The 22,164-nt window shown below is 50.4% G+C and overlaps 3 protein-coding genes across 7 annotated transcripts in view; 2 read left to right on the top strand and 1 right to left on the bottom strand.

The window, feature by feature from the left end:
• Positions 1-22,164, top strand: part of LOC135899451 (uncharacterized) — a 361,492-nt gene that overhangs the window by 174,249 nt on the left and 165,079 nt on the right. The gene's annotated exons all lie outside the window — the stretch shown is intronic.
• LOC139061364 (uncharacterized) lies at positions 13,353-16,006 on the top strand. The gene is made up of 2 exons (XM_070541317.1): positions 13,353-14,314; positions 14,733-16,006. Exons 1-2 carry the CDS (start codon positions 13,638-13,640, stop codon positions 15,310-15,312), a joined length of 1,257 nt encoding a protein of 418 aa, XP_070397418.1. The 5' UTR covers positions 13,353-13,637; the 3' UTR covers positions 15,313-16,006.
• LOC139061365 (myb/SANT-like DNA-binding domain-containing protein 1) lies at positions 15,341-17,523 on the bottom strand. The gene is made up of 3 exons (XM_070541318.1): positions 16,909-17,523; positions 16,021-16,183; positions 15,341-15,661 (listed from the first exon to the last, which is right to left on the bottom strand). The coding sequence occupies exons 1-3, from the start codon at positions 17,151-17,153 to the stop codon at positions 15,356-15,358; spliced, it is 714 nt and encodes a 237-aa protein (XP_070397419.1). The 5' UTR covers positions 17,154-17,523; the 3' UTR covers positions 15,341-15,355.

Below are 22,164 nucleotides of genomic sequence, written 5' to 3'. Positions count from 1 at the left end.
TAGATAGATAGATAGATAGATAGATAGATAGATAGATAGATAGGTCGATCGATCGATCGATCGATAGATAGGTCGATCGATCACAGTTTCGCAATGAGGGAGAAACAATGAGTGCGATACAACATGTTAGAATAATGCACGAAGCGAGGCACGCAGCTTTAGTGGCAGTATGAATTGCAGTGAACCTGGCCACAAGTAGACGCGCTTGACGTGACGTGCGCGGACACGCGCGGACAGAAAGAACTGGATGACCGCGAGTAGCAACAGCACGATCTTGCAGGCTCGAGTCGCTGGTCTCGCGGCGGGCACCACGCGCGTCCGCTTCGCGCTTTTGAACTCCAGGGTTTTTGTGTCGCAATTGGCCTCGACCTCGCGTTTCCGGAGCGCCCCGTCTGGACGCCCCCGGCGTTGAATCTGTAGCGTGTGCTGCACACGCAGCTGCGCGCTGTTCCTGCAGGGAGTAGTCCCTAGCGCGTGTGGGAACCCATAGAGAAATGGGGAACCTTCCTCGATTCATTGCCATTGGCGTTTCGATGGGGCTATTAGCCCCGAGAACGACCTAGAGGGGCGCTGCGAGCGCCGCTCGCATGACGTCAGGGCACGGACTCGCGCCTGTCGTCTGCTGCAGTTCGGGTGGTGTCCGCACGCCTTCTGCAGTGTTTCCGTTTGTTCGCTCTCGTTCTCAATGCTTGTATACTTATGACAGGCCTCTCAAATATATATTTTACGATGTCTTAGTTCGCGAAAAGGTAATCAAGGAGCTTATTTCCTAGACGACAATATTCTCGAGGGCTATGCTATAGTGCCACCCGAGGGAGCTCAGACCAGCCCATTACGGGTTTTATGCGAAGCATATTACGAGGGCTCAACCCAGCTCCTCAGGCGCGGCGGTGACCATGAAATCACGTGACACCGTGACGTCACGACAGAGGAGAAGTGGCTTTGGCTCAACTCTTGCAAGACGGGCTGGGTGGGAATCGAACCAGGGTCTCCGGAGTGTGGGACGGAGACGCTACCACTGAGCCACGAGTACAACGCTTCAAAGCGGTACAAAAGCGCCTCTAGTGAATGCGGTGTTGCCTTAGAAACGCGCTGTTTCTAAGGCGTGCGTCTCTTGCTCAGGCGCACATTTCGTTGCCGCGCCGAACGCTGCTTTGCTCGACGCTCACCGCGTCCAATGCGGGGCGCGTAGTCGCTGCCCTGTAGCCCATTGTCTTACACCCCTTGGCGGGTCGACGGGAACGCTGTCGCGTTCCACTCTTGAAGGCGAAGAAGTAATGCATGAGTTGTTTCTTCGTCTAGCCGAACCAAATATAGCCAAGCAACAGCAGTTCACCAGGCTAAACAGTGGTTCAACAACTAAAATAAAGGCTAGTATGCTTCGCATCCTGGGCTTAACCTTACCTAAGCCACAGCCATTTTTTCATGCGCGGATCTACACTTTCCAGTGGTAGCTCACTTGAATAATAAAAGCATAGACGCAAGAGCAGAGCACATAAGAATCTAGTAAACGCTGACTATATATGACTTCTACAACATTTATCTTGATTTTAACCCGCTATAACATGTTTGCTCACGACGAATAGTTCACGGTATAATATAGAATTTTTCTATTTCTTCACAGAAACCCTCGGCAATAACACGAGGACTTAACTGCCACTGCAGTTTAGATTCGGCCAGCGCCACTTCCGTTTTTAACTGGTTCTCAAAATTAGGCCGTTCTTCACCGGTTAAATTTAAGTGGCGGTAACCTGAAGCAAAGCTGATTGAGGTTTACAGCTGTTTGCAGCACACAGAAAGGAATCTACCAATATTTATTCCTTTTCCGTACTACACGTTGGCGTGTGCTGTGCGTCGGCGCAGTGCGTGTCTGCCAATTATCGGGGGTAGTCCGAATTCACTGAGCTGCTCGCACATGCTATAACGCTATAAGTGGCTTCACTCATTCGTCCATTCAGAAAGTGAAGTAGAGTTAAATAAAACAGAGACAAGCGGAAGCAAAAAAAAAAAAATCGGGGAACGGGGCGGAAAATCGGCAATCGCCCCGTTCCCGATATCGTAGCGACCCTAGGTGGACGCCGACGGCTGCCTAGGATATCGGTTGCAGTTCGTCGATAGCGGTTAATTAAGGCCGGCAGTATGCGCGATCACTCACTCGCTCAGCAACCGTCATTTTTTGTGGGGCCTCGCGCTCACTGACGTTCGTGCTCAAGTAATACTCGTACCGATAGGGCGACGACAGCTATTTTTCACGCAGACTGCATCTCGTTGAGTTGCACGCAGACAAGCGGTAAGAGCGCAGTCTTGTCGGCGGCCAGGTCATACTTGTGCAGTGTAGACCGGAGCGATGTTTCTGGGAGGGCGGCACATCTAGGGTGGCCTCGCACATCCTCACTTGGAACCATTGGCCCCTATGCATTCGGAAAATCGCCGGGTGGGACTCGTGAAAGTAGGCTGTGGGGCGGGGAGCCACACGTGCCAACGCGTATCCAACGGCAGTGCACCGTTTCAATGCGACAGCGCGAGTATGTCCGCGGCGGTTGTCGCGATCGCTTTCGCGCGCTGTCGGCTGCCTGCCCCGTGTTGTGCGCAGCTCTGCCAACCCGATCGAGTGCCAGTTTCTTGGAACAATCGCTCGGGGTGAACCTTGCGCCGACGATGCGCGGCGTTTATGGATAGCTCTCGGTCGTGTACCGCATGTACTTGCGTAATGCCCGCGCTTCGTGTTTGCGGTGAATTGGTGCCAAGTTAGGGGTTGCGACAGTTGCGCGGGGAAAGACCTCCTTCTATTAGAACGTTATAGGTGCTAAATAGAAAATGAGACAAAAGGTGACCTTAAGTTGGTATTCTTACGCCATCGGCTGTAAACTCAAAATATTATTTCCAAAAAGGAATTTCTTTTATAATAAAAGCGCAGGTTGCACAAAAGCAGGGACCGCGACCGCCTTTGATTTCCAGGTAGTAGCCTAGACGTAGTCACTAAGCGCATAAAGAATATACGTTGCCCGACCTATTCACAGACGGTGTCAACTCTGACGTCCGAACAAGCGGAAGACTATCGCTACAGCGATTTTCGAGGGTGCGTTTATCACTCGAGTAAATAAAAACAAAGCACAAAGTCATTCTCGATGGCCGTTCTGGCGGTGCGTGCGAGCACCATGCCAGCGAACGCGGTGTGGTACACGGCCGCCGCGCGCGCTCGGCTTTTGCCTTCGGCGCTGTCCGCGACGCGCTCCGCTTCGCTCTGACGTCATCGAGAAACGCGGCGCGAAGCGATCCCTCCTCCGGCCCCGTCGGGTCGGCCTTGCGACCAAAGCGGCGGCCGCGCGGTGCGGCCGGCGTCGCGTTCTCACGCTACGCCGCGTTTTCTCGGTCGCCGTCCCTTTCGGTACCGCGGCTGGCCACCGACCGGCGCGCATTTGTTCCCACGGCGGACGCTGCGCAGTGGGGAGCTTCCTTTCTGCTGCCTTTTGTGTCTCTCGGAGGCACGGCGGTAAGGGGGAGAAGAAAGTTGGGCGACCTTTGACGTGCAGGTCGTTCCGTAGAAATAGTGAGAGGGAACCCCTTTGTACAATGTTCGTCGCTGGATAGCTCGAAACCGCCGTAGGGTAAGACGGCTCTTATCAAAATATGCGCGCTCTGTACATTGTAGGTAAAGACGGGGAAATTTCGCGTACACGTAAGTCATTTTTTGTGTCTTTTGGTATTCTGTGGGGGGTATTATAGTATTGTTGAAAAAAAGTGTATCCATAATCGTTGCACGTTTTTCTGACCAGCAACTTTGTCCGCAGGAAGAAACAGAAAAGAAGGACCGGTAGGTTATATAGAAGTCGGGACTGAGCCTGGTTGACTACCCTCGATGGGGCATGGAAAATACGGTGAATGGGAAGTCAGTGACTTGACATGTATAAATTGTCACGCCTACGCTCGTCTACATATCGACCGTTTCTCACCGGAATGTCACTGTTGTCACTTGGAAAATAAGTGTGCAGGAACTCCCCTGGAGTTGTCCAATTATGCATGCCCCGAAATTTCAGTTGCTCCACCCACAAATTTCAACTTGGCCCACCCAAAATTCTAATTTCAATTGTATTTTCCTATGTTACAGTACAGATCGAAGGGTCGTAGAAAAAAGCGGCGCCAGGGCAGGCCAACCCCCAAATTTTAAGTTCGCCCCCCATGCATTTTTTATGGAGCCCTGTCTATCCCTATGGGTATGCGCATAAATCTGATTGTACGGGTATTCCCTATAATCGATTTTTTTTTCAATGGTTTATTATCGCTTATAAAGCTACCGATCTATATTTACGCTATTTTAAAGATTGAATGTCTTAACTTCACAAATTACTCATTTTTGTGCAGATACATAGCATTACACTCTTCGCTTGACACACCGATTTTGATGGGATACTCGCCAAGAAATGTTAGACATTTAGACATTAGACATTATTTATTCATCATGAATTTGTACATCAACATAGGCAAACAACTGTTGGGCCCATAGCCAAGGCTAGTGTGGGCCCATGTGGTATACATGCGTTTGTGCTGCGGCGATCAGGACAGTGATGAACAAATGTATATTGATTATACATAATTGTACAGGATGAGAAACAAGAGGGAAAAAAGAAAACATACATCAGTGCAACAATAGAATAGTGTTACAGAAAAAATATCACCACAAAGCAACATTCACGCATTAAAAGAAAACATGCAGTGTCACCACAAAGAAGATAGTTGAGCGTCCCAGTTGTATTCCAGCTGTTCTCAGCGAGTTGTGTTTGTGGTAGGCCACGCAAGCATTCTAGTTACCATATTTGTTGATTTATTTATTTGTTTGATTATTTATTTATTTGTTGTTTGTGTGTGTTCTTGCTTGTTTATTGCCTTTTACCGCGAGTCATCCAGATGATGAGTCCTTGGATTTTCTTCGTGCGTCCGCTGGAGTAGTCTCGATAGCACAATAATAATGAAAGAACACGTGTTCCATTGTGGAGTTCGAACAAGTCGTCTCCCTGCGCAGCAGCCTCATCCTGTACCCATGGTTAGGTAAATAGAGTAATGACGCATGGGCTATAACAGGCGGAAAGCGCATTGTTCGTTTCCTTGTACATGTGTAACATATTATAACCGTTGTTTTACTCTGTCCTCTATCTGACCCCTGCTCCCGTGCCCACGCTGCTGGAGTAGATCCGTTCACGTGTCAGCAGACTTCGCTTGCAGTTACGGGGCGCGGTCAGCAGTAATTTCAGTCCCTTCTATTTGCTTCATTTCATTTGAACCCAGGTTGGTGCATGGTCGCTTTTCTGCCCATTAGGTCGTGAAAGCATATATTGCAAGTATCGTTAGGTGATTTCAATGCGAAAGCATTGTGATTGCTCTAATCGATTAGTTATGTCCATGATACGTGACGTCGTGCATTCTCACGTCTCCATCGTAACTCTAGCTTAATCCACCTTGCTCTAATTTGTACGAACCTTTGTCCATTTTAATCAATCTTAATACACCTTAATTACTTTAATCCACCTCGCTCTAATTTGTACCAACTTTGATTTACCTTCATCAACTTTATTTCACTTTAACTCACTTTACTCCACACCCGCCGTGGTTGCTCAGTGGCTATGGTGTTGGACTGCTGAGCACGAGGTCGCGGGATCGAATCCCGGCCACGGCGGCCGCATTTCGATGGGGGCGAAATGCGAAAACACCCGTGTGCTTAGATTTAGGTGCACGTTAAAGAACCCCAGGTGGTCAAAATTTCCGGAGTCCTCCACTACGGCGTGCCTCATAATCAGAAAGTGGTTTTGGCACGTAAAACCCCAAATATTATTATTATTATCACTTTACTCCACCTTCAGTCTTCTAACTTCAATTCTGCGTTACTGCTGACGTCACAGAAGACGCTGATCGCGTCACGGATGATGATGATCTTGTCTGCCACTGGTTGCCCGCAACCACTACAACGCCGGCTTTCGTGCCTCACGGGACGCGCGATGCTTTCGCATTCAAACCTCGCCAAAACCTTTCCTCGTGCAAGCCAGCGGACGCCTTGGCGCGTGCGTCGCGACCGTCCGCTCACGACGGGGAGAGCAGTTCTCGCGTGCTCCCGATGTGGCCTCGCGCACAGAAGGCCACCGAGTTGCTGCTGCTGCTATTCCCGGAGGCGTAACGGCACTAATGCTCGACCATTTGAGCGAAGCTGCGGTGGTGGGCACAAGTAGTGTCCCTGCATGTGTTCCCGCAGGCAGCATTTACAGGAACACTAGGCGCAAGGGGGCGCCCCATCGCAAATCCCTTTCCAGACGAGAGCGCATGTGAACAACCGAGCGCCCGGTCGTGGTGCGTCTCCACCCATTAGAAGAAAGCGGTGGTTTTCTGGCGGCACCGGGATTCTAACGCAGCACATCCCGCACGCGGGGTGGACGCTCTACCGTTTCACGACCGCTTCGGTTTGAGGCATATTGCAAACGGACAACCACGCACCGGTGGTCACAGGCACGCATCGATACTGCAGCAACACGACACTGCGTTTGCTCAAAGAGGCGAAGTTCGGCTTCAACGGGTATCGGCGATGACACAAGAAGGCGTCCTGTCGTTATTATAGACAATCATTCGCGTTACTTTAATTCTCGCGTGACGTGAGATCCGCGTAACTTTTTTCTGTTTCTTTTATTTTTTTATTTATTTCTTCTTATTTTTTTCCTTTATTGAATGACTACTATTGTAACTGTCTGGTGAATTCAAACAACACTGGTCTGCTATGATAAAACGCCGGCCGTTGCCGACGGTAAGGCATCGTTCTTTAGTGATTTTATGCGCCTGGGTGCGATGATGACGTTTAATTCGCTTGACGTAGCCCTATACACTTACCGTGACGCTGGACTTCTGACAGCCAATGGAATCGCTGATGCAGCCTTGCGCTCAAGCATTGCTTTGCGAGTCGTTTTTTTTTAAGCTGTTCACATAGTACTGTTTTTTTTTTCTTCTTACTCGCGCCGTGCGAGGCGGTGTCGTGCTGCCCTGCCTCGTTTAACGAGGGGCGTGGCCCGGGTCTCTTTGATTCGAGGTTGGAGGTGGGAGTGGCGGCGGGAAGGTCGTGAGAAGTCGACCCCGCCGAACGTAGCCCAACGTGGGGATGCGAGCTCGCGTCGAGCATGCGGGAAAATAAAGTGCGCGCCTTCAGTGGAAGAAGCGTCGGACGCCGATGAGGAAACGAATCGTCCGCACACGCTCACGATGCACGCGCTCCGCCCCGGCAGTTCCGTGCATCGCGACCGAAGCTGCGCATCCGCTGAAACGTGTGCGGCTCAAACGAAGGGAAGATGATGTAGTAAAAAAAAAAAGTGTTACTGCCGCCATGGCGGTTGACCTTCACTTCTCGAAGAATTGGAACCGCCAAAAGTCTGTGCTGTCGCCTAAATGGCCTTGGCCATTTCGGTCGACGCGCAAAATTTGATATTCGAGTCATCATTGTGACCGGAATCGCGCAATCAATTGCGCACCACAGCCGCTCTCTCACCCTATCGGTAGTTCGCACTTGATCACTATACTGTCATAGAAAAAGAAACACGGCATTTAACTGCCAATTTTACCCACAAATTCGGTCTGAATAGGAGAGGCCTGAATGAAAAACGCGCTTTCTTACCCCCGGACGCTGTCCGATTTGGGCCGTCCACTCGTTTCGCGTCTTGTCCTCGCGTGTGCGGGTGGCTCGTTTCCCAGTGCACGCATTTCCGCCCCCGCGCGCTTCGCAGGGGCCGCCCGACTACTGGCGTCTCCCCAGGCGCTGCTGCGGCTGTGCTGCGCGCATTTGTGGGAGCCGCAGTGCGGGCCGCTTGCGAGGACGCGCAGGTGGGCCTTTTTATTGCACGCGCCGCGTACGCGTGCGCCGTGCTTCATTCATGGCTCGCTGGCGTGCGACGGCCGCGGTATGCGCGCGCACCGCGCTGGCGCTTTCCTGGCGGCCATCGCTTCCAGTTCGGTCGTGGATTTTCAGTGCCACGCTGTCTTCGCGTTACCGTTGGCCGAAAGCTGAGCGCAACGCCTCCTCGATTGTATTTCTGCTTGCACCCCTGCTTTTATTAATAATTTTTTAATGCTGCTAAGGGCTGGTTTCCTAGACACCGAATTCCGAAAACAGTGCGACACCGGGCCGACTCGCGGCGGAGGTGCGCAGTTCACCATCCTTCTTCTGGTCATCCTTCACAGTGGAGCGGCATTGAGTTTCCTCGTTATTATTATTATTATTATTATTATTATTATTATTATTATTATTATTATTATTATTATTATTATCTTCATTCAGTGTGATTGATTGCAAAAGTAACGTAAAGAAACAGTTGGGGAGGACCGCCTCAAAAAGTCCACGCAAGGGCTCTTCGCACTTGGAGAACGGACGAACGGAAAGAAACATAAAGGCAGAAAATTATGCAGGTCCCACGCGCCGTTCATCAATTTAAGGGAGTGTTTCATCGGTGTATTTAAGGAACGCTCTTCTTTGTTGGCGACCATTTATAAGTGTAGGACGCACGACGAAGTCGGAAACGTTTTCACCCGAAGGCGCCCCGCTCGTCTTAAACGTGTGGTGTTCCAAGAACATGTGCACTTTCGAAAGCAACCGTGCGCACCTTGCCGAGCTCAGCCTGCACCAAGTTGTTTTTAAAGGTACTCGTTTGCACACGTAAACCGACGCGATCAGGTTCCGCTGCTGCCTCACCAGCGCGTACCGACACCGCCCGGTTTCGCGTTTACGAGCAAGCGTAAAGAAAACTAGGCACATTTTTAACTTGTATGCCAGATGTGTAAACACTAGGGACATTTCACATCAAGTTCGGAGCCGTCACTCAGTAGAGTATAAACATTATAATTTTTGTTATTAAACGTACAGAGGTTTCTATAGCATTTACTTATGTATGAATACATCATATGTGCCCTAACATATCTACGCAGTGTTATAATATATATTTTATAAAGACGAAGATTTTTACAGTTGCTTTGACAAAACAGAGTTTCAGATTTTCGCTTCAACTGCAACTGCCGCGCTTTTTGTAGTGAACGGACCACAGATTATTGATTTGTTTTTCTTAAGCCTACTTGTTCTCACCACGCCATCGCACTTTATATACGTATATGTGACGACGTACGTTAACCTTACTGCAACAAGTGGTCAATCGGAAACCGCGGCTCTGCTCACGTACATGGGCACGAGCGAATAGAGTTAGCGATAAGCGAGTATACCGGTGTCAAACCTCTATCTATAGCCCGAACGGGAGCTGTATATACGCTACGAGATATGCAACCCGCCACCAGCGTCCGTGGTCGCCGGTGACAGCGACAAAACGACATGCAAGTCCGCGCCAGCCCATCGGCGACAAACAAACATGGCCTCGCAAAAAAAAAAAAAACGCTAGATATGGTGACGCGTACATTGTAAATTTTATGAAAAGCGATGTCCTCTGTGAAGCTTTAACCACCAACAAGTGCTCACACACTTCTCGAAGTTAGCTACGGTGCACGGCTACACGGTGCACGGTGAATCGGCTCAGCTGTGCAAGCATCGCAATCAACAGCGCCGCGAATATCGGCGTATTTTCTTCTTGGTGTGAAATTATTGCGAGAGGATCGAAAAGTGGCGACAGCGGTGACAAAGTATTGCGGCCGGGGACCATCGGTGGTTCGTTGCGAAGCGCTGCGAGCATCACATAGCTTCGAAGTGAACTGGAAAAGGCCTAGCGACGATGTCGGCGCCACCGAGCGCTCAATGGCGGTGAAGGCTGGCGGCGATGTGACAGAGTGACCGCTCTTCTGTCGCTGATTAACCAAGTCACCGCGTGGCTGCCGCATATATTGAGGACCCATCCTTTGCCGTTGGCAAGCAAAGTAGCCGTCGAATGGCGGCTCGTATAACAGCAAACGGCGAGCTGCCTTGCCCAACGTGTGAACGCACCTGCACGCCTGTACACCTGTACGCTTCGCCGCAGTTTACGGACGCCGCCGGGCATAGCAGCCGGTTTTTCATTTCTGTGCGAAATTAGGCAAGCAAATTTTAAATCTATCTCGACAGTGCATTTTGTAAACGCCAGCGGTCGTTTTTCGAAGCGCCATCCATCCGCGATTGCTTAGAAGCAAGATCTCTTAGAGAGGCTTAGATCATTATCGCGACCGTTCTAACAATTTATCGCCGCTAATTGAAATGCGTGCATATAACATGGTTTTATAGTAACAAGTATGTGTGCTATCGCTGTGCTTACTAGCCTGTTGTATTGTAACAAGCATTCTGTCAAAATTTATTGCTTATTTACGTAGAAAGGAGACGATCGCACTGACACCATATCGGTGGTCAAAACACCATGGCTATATATGCAGCCTAGCCGGTATGTTTCCGTGGACGATTGAAGCAGCGTTTTACATGGCCACCAATGGGGCCACCGATATGATCGATTCTTGGAAATGCTTACTGGTATTACAGCCGTTATTGCGGAGCGTGATACAGGACAATGTCATCTGCCATGGTCGTGTATCTCTGGAAGATACCGAAAAGCATGAGCTCGCTCGTGCTGCAAAGGTGGGGCGTTCGGCGGAAACCATCCTTCAGCAGACGGCATGCAGTGCATTGATAAGTCTGTTATTCTTTTGTTTCTGCCGATTTTCCAGCTCAGGTGAACAATGCTATGGCTTCACCAGACAAGGACAAAATGGAGCGAATTGTATCTCGTGACATGCCTGACATAAACGAGGAGACGGCTAGGCAGTTGCATATGGAATGTGCAGCGTTAACTCCACGCCTGCCTCCACATGCATGTGTCCCGGTGGCCAAATACATGCAGAAAGTTATCGAGCACTCATTACAAAAAGACATCACAATGTAACCACAACTTCTGGCAGCTTTGATGAGGATTGTATACAGCTAGTATAATCAGACTTTCAGCAAACATCAAGGGTAGTGGGCCTTGCGCGCTCATCCCTAAGCTGTAATTACACAAGATCAGTTTGTCCGCGCCCAGTGTGCCCTATATATACACGCTTGCGGCATCCTCGTATAGTCTGGCACACCAAGTACAGGTTTTACAGTACCGCATAGAACTTCGAGTGCATCACGAAAGGCGTTTCATAGCATAAAGAAATGCGGTACGTATACTGTGGGGCACTGCTAATTTTTGGATCGCACAATTATTCCGCAATCGTTGGCATCGAGCTAGGTTTGGAGATTGCACGCTTGCAGACAAAAAAGGAAACGAAATAATCTTAAACGTCCATGTCTACTTCTATGTAATGTATAGTCGGATCTTGGACGTGTATAATTATATGGCTGTTTTCCCACGGCCATGCGACCTGTATATAACGGGGCTTTCGCCCACACTGCACCTGAATAGTACTGTTTATCACAGCCACCACTGCAGGTAAAGCATCCTGTTTTGGGTAAACTGTATAGCGCCAGTCTTCTTTACTCTGTTTGCAAGGGGGAAAGCCGGCACATATTCCCGATCGTCATTAATCGGACGTGGTTGCTCTTACCCTGTCGGTCATCTGCAAGGAATGGAAGAAGGCGCTGCATACTCAGAATGAATGAAACAGGGGAGCACTCGCTTACTAAGTCTCTGGATTGCAGCGCGCGATCTGTCACGTACCTGTATGGTCCATTGGCGCGGAGTGCAAACTACATAACTGTTGTCAGTCACAACCTTATGGTGAGTGTAACGGACAGCGAAGCCAGCGAAGCATACGAGGGTGCATTGTCCAGTTGCGGCTGCCCTAAGCTCATGTGCTATACATAGCTTAAAAACCAAAGTACTGCCGTTAGAAGGATGAGTCTTGGATGAGCCTTGGCAGCTGGAGAGGCGCCGCCTGCATGCAGGGGTCAGATCGTGTGCTCGTGATCGTCCCCGCGGGAGACGGTCTTTACAGTGCGTGCCAACTGGGCCCGCTCTGCATATGCTCAGACCACACATGAACATGATTATATATGTAATTAACCTCTTAATGTTTTCAAATAAAAGTACAATCGAAAAAATAAACTGAAACGAAGCGTGTCAAATAAAAAAAGACGTCATTATTCGTTGGTCTGCGGAAGCCACAGTGGTTTCTACCTACATCCCCCTACGCGCACACACGCACGTACACTCGCGCACACACGCACGTACACTCGCGCACACACGCACGTACACTCGCGCACACACGCGCGCACTCACACGCGCACACACGCACGCACATGCGCACACACGCACACGCTCAGACACGCGCACTCACCCACGCACACGCGCACTCACCCACGCACACGCTCAGACACGCGCACTCACGCACGCACACGCTCAGACACGCGCACTCACGCACGCACACGCGCAGACACGCGCACTCACGCACGCACACGCGCACTCACGCACGCACTCACACGCGCACTCACGCACGCACACGCGCACTCACCCACGCGCACTCACGCGCGCACTCACGCACACACACGCTCAGACACGCGCACTCACGCACGCACGCACACGCGCAGACACGCGCACGCACACGCGCACTCACCCACGCACACGCGCAGACACGCGCACTCACGCACGCACACGCGCACTCACGCACGCACACGCGCACTCACCCACGCACACGCTCAGACACGCGCACTCACGCACGCACACGCTCAGACACGCGCACTCACGCACGCACACGCTCAGACACGCGCACTCACGCACGCACACGCGCAGACACGCGCACTCACGCACGCACACGCGCACTCACGCACTCACACGCGCACTCACGCGCGCACTCACGCGCGCACTCACGCACGCACACACACGCTCAGACACGCGCACTCACGCACGCACGCACACGCGCAGACACGCGCACGCACACGCGCACTCACCCACGCACACGCGCAGACACGCGCACTCACGCACGCACACGCGCACTCACGCACGCACACGCGCACTCACACGCGCACTCACACGCGCACTCACACGCGCACTCACGCACGCACTCACGCACGCACACGCTCAGACACGCGCACACGCGCACGCACGCACGCACACGCGCACTCACCCACGCACACGCTGTAGGGGTTGAAGGACGGACGTCGGGATGAAAACCCAAAACTTGGGAGGGATTTATTCTACATTATTTACAAGGAGGTGAGCGTCAATTAACAGTCGTACAGACATTACGGGCCGGCAGCAACTCGGACGCTGAGGCCCGCGGCAAGAAGTTCGAGAGAGGTGACTCAGGGAATCAGGGCATGTCCCAGAATGCTCAGGTCTCTCTGGAAGGCTTCTTATACCTCTGTCACACAAGCACGCAAAAACTCTTTTACCTAAGCGGTCCTTTACCGAGTTGAAAGACCTCTAATTAAAAGGAGTTGCGCTGCAGACACACGGCGCGGGCGATCTCCTTTTATCGTTTCCTTCCGAACACGCTATGGAAAGCATGGCGCTAGATTCTGAAACAAAACCAGTTAGAATAAACCAACGTATTTCAATATAGAAATTAGAAACGTACTATAATATGCTTGTTTTAGTGAATTTAGATACAGTTTATTCGAAAAGGTTAAATTAAAGAAGATTTAATAAGGTAGCTTCAAGAGTCTTCGCAGAAGTAGCAAATTTTACATGTTCGTCTAGCAACCTTGGGCCACTGTTTACATCGGAGTCAACATGGAGGTCGAGAATATGGGGGACTGCACGGACACGAAGGAAAAAGTCGAAATAGCATGCATTTTGGCAAGGATTCTTGCTGCAGAGAGCGAAGCAGACGCCGCAAAGGCAGTCAAAGACCGTATTAAGCGGCAGTTGCTACTCAACGGGTGTACATTTTATGCCTTGGCGCTTCCCACGAGAGTCTGCAACCGATCGACGTGGGCTTTCATCCGCCACGAAAAGTGGTTCGAGGAGACTGTGCCTCACCTCGGTGGCCACAACTTCAAGCAGTCGTTTCGAGTGAACCCCTCAACGTTCCGGTTTCTCGTGGAAAGTCTGCGCCATGTGCTCGAAAAACAAGTTACCAACATGCGTGACCCGATCACTGCGGAAAAGCGTGTCGCCATTGGCCTCTACAAATTGTGCTCTTCTGCCGAAGATAGAACTGTGGCAAACCTCTTCGGCGTTGGGCGCTCATCCGTCAACGTCATTTACAGAGAGTTTTGCGCAGCTGTTGTCTCTGTGCTCGAAAGTGACTGGATCAGAATGATTACTGAAGAGGAAATGCCTAGGCACATCCAAGAGTTCGAAGCCGTGTGCGATTTCCCTCAAGCTGTCGGTGCCCTTGATGGCTGCCATTTCCCTATTTCGCCTCCAAAGAAGTACGCCACCGACTACTACAACTACAAGGGTTGGTAAGTGGCCACGATTTAACTTATTTCATGTAAGTGTTCTGTTTGGGCCCATTTTTATAGTAGTAAAAAAAAGTAACTGACTGACCCATATTTTATTGCTAAGTAAAATGTTATTCAATTTTACCAGCAGCTCTTAAGAAAACGCGTAATTTGGTTCGCAGTCTTGCAGTGTTTAGCAGCGACAATTTTAATGCGACGACGAAAAGAGTTCTCCGCAGGACTGCAACTCCTATACGATGTAGAGTACGCTAACAGCGACCGGTTGTGGCATTATGTGAAATAATGTAATCCGAGCTGCACTCACAGCTATTAATAAAAGCAAACTGTAAAATCGCATCACAGTAACTAAAGGCAGTGAACTCAGCAGTGCCATGCTGCACTAACCTTTATTCACTTTGCACTTTGTTTTTTCTTGCAGGCACAGTATTATCCTACTAGCATTGGTCGACCACAAGTATCGATTCAGATACTGCAATGTCGGTGCCCCAGGACGCTGCCACGACGCACATGTGTTTGGTGTTTCACGGCTGTCGAAGATTGTCAACAGTCCCCTTTTCAAAGCACCTGTTGCCGCAGTGGGTACCACAGCAGTCCCACCGATAATATTATGCGATCAAGCATTTCCACTAACCCCAAACCTCATGAAGCCATTTGGACACCGAACTGTCATCAGTGAAGCTGAAAGGAATTTCAACTGTCATTTATCTGGAGCAAGGAGGATAGTTGAAAACGCATTCGGAAGGCTAAAGGCCCGGTTCCGTTTCATTGCGAAAAGAATGGAGTGTTCTGTTGGCAATGCCCGTTTGGCTATACGAGCATGCTGCGTGCTCAATAACATTTGCGAGCACTTCAACGACAGTGTCCACCCACAGTGGTTAAGTGAGGTGCAGCAGTCCAATGCTACATTTCCACAGCCATCACGCAGAACAGAAGCTGAAATTGGAAATGCATCCGCCATCAGGACAGCACTTGTGGAATATTACAAGCGAAGGAACTGAACGCAAGAGTCCCAAGAATCAGCAACAATTGTGGAACACCATGTCAGTTTTTACTAAAAAACTTCAACATTGCATCTACAAGTTTCTCTTGCAACTTGAGCCCCTCTTTACGGAGATCCATTTCCATTTTGTGCGCATCAGCAAACTGCTCTCTCTGCCGTCGCTGCTCCTCAAGCATCCTTTCTTGAAAGTCGCCAGCCGGTTGCCTTCTCTTCCTGCGGGCACATTCGGAACTGCCACTTGCGAGGTTCCTGGATTCAACCTGTTGTACTGGCGACTCGGAAGGTGAACAATCTTCGGCGACGTCTTCACAAGAAGCAGAGCCGGAATCAAGCATGTCGAAGATCAGCTGCGTTTGAAGAAGGGATCCGAAATACATTGACCACATTAGTTGATGTGTGAAGCGGTAAACAATTAGTTCAGGGTTTTTACTTGCAAGAGAGCTGCCTCTCCTTGCGTGTATGTATTCACGTTTTTTTATTTTAGAGTCTGCATTTTTTTTATTCTCCAAACAGCGCACTGCCAAGCTTGCAAAATGAACAGCGCGTGAGCACAAGCAGAAATGAACCACAGTATTAACAAGAGCAGTCCGCTACACTGCAGGGTTGTGCAGATTATGGGCTTGGCAGCACAGCTGATGCTACATTATGTCTTGAAATTTAGTTGACTGTAATAAAGCATATATAGTCTCCACTATGCATTTCTTACTTCTTCGACGGAGGCAGTGCTGCTTGTTGTGCTCTCGCTGCACCCAGCCTCTTCCATTAAAGATGTATCGTGAACAGGCAGGGATCCTAGAAACCTATGGACTTCGGAGAAGAATGGCCAGCTCGGCGGTGATGACCCTGTTGTCATGTGTTTCAGGCAGCTCCTGGATAAGAAAACGAAAGAACTAAAATTTTATATACTCAAAATGTAAAGATATACACAGAGCAAAACGTTTGCCGATAGATACAAACGCGACTTGATGGTACAGAAAGCCTGAGAAGCGAAGGTAACCCTTTTTACTCGAAAAAATTTAAAGTTTCTCATGTTTTCTTGTCTGAGAACAACGCTTGCGCATGGTCCGAGAAAAATGCAAACCGTAGTCACATCTGCAGAAATGAAAACATGCAGACGACTTCCTGCTTCGTATTATATGTTGCCGTGAGAAGGCGTACAATATAATGTGAAATGCGCCTGTCCATAAGTTAAGGTTCCCGTTATCTTGTGACGAACGAAATCATGCTATTGACGACCTGCGCGGGTTGTCATTCTTCGCCGCATGTGAAGGCGAATTTGCGTTTACTCAGACCGACTCGCACTGTAAAGGAATTGCAGAAACAGCCTTTAGCGCGTCGTCGACTTTCGTGTGTGCAGGGCGCAGTTCAGCCCTGCAAAATTCGACGCTAGCTGAAATGAAGGGTCTCTGCCTTAAAACCTTCGTTACTACGGCTCCGTCCGCTAGATTAGGGTTCCGTCGCTGCCTACTACGGAAACAACGTTCGATGCTGAGGTCGCGACACCACAAACGAGAGCTTGCAGCTTGCGACCACAGCCTGAAGCCGCTTCAAGGTAAATTTAGCGCTCACAGCTTACTGCTGTGCTTTGTCTTACCTGTAGGTCTGTCCCAGGTTCTCTATCTTGCTGTGCACTTGCGCCTTTGTGCGAGGTACACCCATGCTCGTCAATGCTTGTGCAATGCCATCGTAAACGCCTCCGTTGTGCTTCTGCGCACGCAGCGAGGGCAGGTTGTCTTCCCATAACTTGATTAACGCCCAGGTGTCTCTCTCCGACCACTGTACCCGCGGTTTTCTTTGGCGTGCCGGAGGCTGTTCGTCGGTACCGCTCGCCGTAGCCATGGTCGCAGAAAATGGCGCGAATTTGCATCGTCTGTTAGCGTCACGTGATATTTTCGAACTGCTTACGAGAGTGCCGTGCAAAAAGTGCAAAACTGCGCCTACTTAAGGTTCAACGAAAGACAAAACCCTTTTTTGTGATGTGTACACTTGAAATAAAAATGCACTTTTGCTTCGTTTCTTTATTGCATGATAATTACTGGTGCCCACTGCGTTGGAGGCTACGCCTTTCCAGCCGTAAAAGAGATCGGTGATCTCCGGTTTCGGAAAAGACCGCTTCTGAAAAAGAGATTAAACTTTGGCGTGTGTCTGCGGATGCAACTCCTTTGTGTGAGATGTCTTTTTCTTCAAATGCCTTTAAAGTGCTCGTGTGACAGGGGTATTATAAACCCTTCGAGCACTGTAAGTCACGTCATGTTTCACCAATGGGAGAGTCCGCTCCGATGACGCCACTTTCAGCCAATGGTAGGCGCCCGTGTCGCGGTGTCGCACCTGACGGCTCTCTGCGGTCTTGCCTCGCAGACTGGCAATCCACTTCTTCTAGGCTGGAGAAGGAGGGGGGGCGCTCATGCTTCATTGCACAAGGGCCCACCTGCACCCGGTGGCTCGGCTCCGCAGCGGTAGCAGATGCCTTCTTCAAAGCCGAAGGGGGACGATTGAGCTCCATTGTACGAGGCTCCCTTCTAATCCCGGTGACGCACGAACTTGTTGGCACGTGAACTTGTTGCCTTAAACTTGTTTGCTCGGCCGCTTCTCTGGAATGCACTTTCCTGCTTCTGCATTCCTCAATTAGCTGTGCTGCCATCCGATGTGGTCTGGGGAACTCGAAGTAATCGCAGGAAACAGCTCCATATCTAACAGCTCGTCCTCGCCCCGGTTGTTCTGAATGGCCGGTGAACTCAATTCGCTGGACATGAGGAACGCTGAAAGAAGCTGCAGGGTACTGGGGTCGAGCCTCGTTTGACAACCCTCGGGATCCTGGACCCTGGAGAACATACGTCAAACAAACCAAACAACACAGCGCTGCACCACGCGTAAGCGCAGGCTCTTCACCCCTGACTCGCCAGGCTATTACTGAGTCAAAATCAACCCTGATCTTTTAGTTCCCCCAATTTTGACCAAACAGTTCCAACCACCCCTCCAAACAGCTATCCATTTCTCCTCGATTGCCGACAAGACCAGAGTACTATTGTTGTTGCAAAACAAAAGGGTCGTTGACGATGCAAACAACAAATGAAAACAGCCGAACATAACTTAAGTGGCCTAACCACACGAACAGCATGTTTCCGATCTATCGCAGTGGCGTACATATCGCACGTAATGGTGCCACTGAACAATCTGGTCAACCTCACAAGTACGTAATCACAAGCGCACTAACCTTGTGGTCACTAAACAGAACGCGTACTTGCGTTGTAGGCAAACTCTTCATTACGCTTAATCACGTTTCTTCCTTTAGTCCCTCTAGGACACGTGACTTAAACGAACAATTAAATTCGCGGGACTTAACACTCCGCAGAACTCTTAAAATGATGCGTCTTCTACTAACTCTTTCCACGCACGTTCACTAAAGAAGTCAGAATACGGCTGCCCTTCGCACACACTAGCAACCCAGTCATAAAGTCTGCTTCCTTCCGTCCACACAGGACACGCGCTAATGGAACTAAGAACGCTCCTCAGTGCAAATCATGCACTCACTGAAAATCTACGCGCTTAACCTTAGAAAATTCAAGAACACTTAAAAAGAAAGAAGGTTAAATAACACACGCGCTTTACCATAGGCCTCTGAACGATAACCTTGACGTTCAGGTTACTCACATACACACAAAAAAAAAGCCTATCTACTTATTAATGAGCATCTCGCGAGACTACATGTTTACATAAAACGCATCTTTCAAATCTCGGAGCTTTCTCAAACCAAAACATAAACAAAGCTCAAACCTTACACATTGAAAGAAACTCTAGTCTCAAATCGCGAAATTTTCCGATGCTCAAAAATAAAAAACAAACACTTCATTTCTACGGAAGCGCTCTTGGCCCCCCGTTCCCGATTGCTTACGACTGACTCATACTTTCAGCCTGACCCGCGGTGGGCGAAGTTTCAAAGCTACTCTGGCTGCCGAGAGACAACAAAAGGGCTGATTCACTATCAGCTCCCCCAAGACGTTACGGTCTCCTGCCAATTTGCGTCCTGGCGCCCCGCTTTCAACACGAACTCGATTGACCGCGTCGCTACTCCCCACCTGGTCTCGTCCTGCCACCTTGCGTTTCTTCGAACTGCACGCTGAGCTGTGAAAAGAACTACGGAACGACGAGGAGCTTAACTGCCTCGTGCCCTTTGTCCGCGTCCGTGCAGAACATTCTTCGCGGTCCCCCTTTGACCTGTGGCTCGAACGTTTAGGATGCGTCAACATCGTCAGTGACGACCGCACCTTTCTTCTCCTCGCGCCCTGCCCATTTGGGTTTCTCGCCATTTTTGGCGGCGCTACATTATTTACCGACTTTCGGTCTTTACCGCGCTTCTTTTTACGGCGCTTTCTCTTTGCACTCGCTTTCATGTCGCCTCGTGCCTCGTGCTGGCCGGTACACATTTCGTCGGCCCGGATCGGTCTCTTACCCGCACAGTCTGAGTGATTCTCACTTAAATCTACTCTCTCTCTCTGCCTCGACTGGCAGACAGCTCAACCGACTCTGGCACAATGCAGCAGGCTTTACTCGAGTAAGACAACTCGCACTCTTGCGAACTGCCCTGTACTACATTGCCCAGCTCACGCTGTGCATCGGCACACAGCCCGTCGGCATCGATCGCTGTCTCACGCGCACAGTCCGAATGATTAACAACTGAATCATCCCCATCTAGGCCATCTAGACTGGCGGAGAGCCGCACCGATCCCTGAACAATGCAGTTGTATTCTCTTGAGCTACGCAGCTCGCAATCCTGAGAATTACCCTCAACTGCACCGCTCAGCTCGCACTTCACTTCTGCACGCACATCTGGCTCTACATGGGTGCCCGCGTCTGTCGCGTCAACAGTACCCTTTTCCTCGCTAGCAACCTCGCTAACCTTACCAGCGACGCACACACGCGGTAACTGTGCCAATTTGTTCGCAGCTGGCCTAGCTGTCTCCACAGTCATCTGTTGGCACAGCACCTCGTCGCTCTCACTACGGCCTTTAACGGCCTCTGTTGCCACTAAGGCATCGTTAGCAGCTAGCGTTTTCCCTTCACTTATGAATCGGCAGCCAATCTCACAGGCACTACTCTTCTCGTCGGCTTTTGGCGAAAATCTGTTAGATGCTTCCTCATTCTTTCGCTCTGTACTACCTACAGAATTCTCAGACAGCCGTTGTCTCTGTGCCAATAACTGATCACAATGCTGTATCTCTTTGATCAGTGCTGCCTTCTCTCTCTCATACTCTTGCTCACGCTCAAGCTTACGTTGATTCTCACGATCGTGAAGCTCACACGTAAGAGTAAGTTCTTGAAGCTCATGCTTCCGTTCATTCTCGCGTTCTTCACGCTTATGCTTACTCCTAAGCTCACGACGCTCTCGCAAACGTACACGACGCACACGCTCCCGTGGCTCCTGTATCACCTCCCAAGCAAGCTCAATGCTTTTGTCATCATTGCCACTATCATTAATCGCCTTTATGATAGCTGGCGTTTTCATCCGTTCGTCCGCCTCAACTCCCAAATCGTCGCACACCAACAACAAGTCTAACCTCGTCAACCTTCTAAGATCCATGGCAGCTGCCCCGACAGGTGGTTAAAACTGTTTTCCTTAATTAATTTGTGCAAACACACAATGCAACAAACTCCCGATTCCCAGAACTATCAAAATTGAACACACAACCTTTGAGTCTGGCGAATCATAAGGAAAAAAACCACGCGCTCACTTACGGTTGCAGCACCCTGCCATCCGGTTCATTCGTCCGCTGTTTCCGGTTCCTCCGGACTCCCTGGGTCGAAGGCTCGCTCCTTCTTCGCTACTCCCAGTTTCTTTGGACCTCTTCCGACGAAGGCTCTCTCTTCTTCGCTCTTCCCGGTTCCTTAGGATCTCTCTTGAAGGTTCATCCGTAGCGCTGCCACCAGCTGATGCATTCGGAGGCGATCCCACCGCTGCCAACCAGATGTAGGGGTTGGAGGACGGACGTCGGGATGAAAACCCAAAACTTGGGAGGGATTTATTCTACATTATTTACAAGGAGGTGACCGTCAATTAACAGTCGTACAGACATTACGGGCCGGCAGCAACTCGGACGCTGCGGCCCGCGGCAAGAAGTTCGAGAGAGGTGAGTCAGGGAATCAGGGCATGTCCCAGAATGCTCAGGTCTCTCTGGAAGGCTTCTTATAAACCCTTCGAGCACTGTAAGTCACGTAATGTTTCACCAATGGGAGAGTCCGCTCCGATGACGCCACTTTCAGCCAATGGTAGGCGCCCGTGTCGCGGTGTCGCACCTGACGGCTCTCTGCGGTCTTGCCTCGCAGACTGGCAATCCACTTCTTCTAGGCTGGAGAAGGAGGGGGGGCGCTCATGCTTCATTGCACAAGGGCCCACCTGCACCCGGTGGCTCGGCTCCGCAGCGGTAGCAGATGCCTTCTTCAAAGCCGAAGGGGGACGATTGAGCTCCATTGTACGAGGCCCCCTTCTAATCCCGGCGACGCACGAACTTGTTGGCACGTGAACTTGTTGCCTTAAACTTGTTTGCTCGGCCGCTTCTCTGGAATGCACTTTCCTGCTTCTGCATTCCTCAATTAGCTGTGCTGCCATCCGATGTGGTCTGGGGAACTCGAAGTAATCGCAGGAAACAGCTCCATATCTAACAACGCGCACACACGCGCGCGCACACGCGCACTCACCCACGCACATGCGCACTCACACGCGCACTCACGCACGCAGGCGCACGTACATGTGCACTCACGCGCACACTCACGCACGCAGGCGCACGTACACGCGCACACACGCACGCACACGCGCACACGCGCGTGCGCAGCATTTTACCTATCCAATACGGCA

This window comes from Dermacentor albipictus, chromosome 6 (assembly GCF_038994185.2).
Source record: "Dermacentor albipictus isolate Rhodes 1998 colony chromosome 6, USDA_Dalb.pri_finalv2, whole genome shotgun sequence".
NCBI lineage: Eukaryota > Metazoa > Arthropoda > Arachnida > Ixodida > Ixodidae > Dermacentor > Dermacentor albipictus.
Note: the sequence above shows the minus strand (reverse complement) of the source record. Positions and strands in the feature narration are given on the sequence as shown.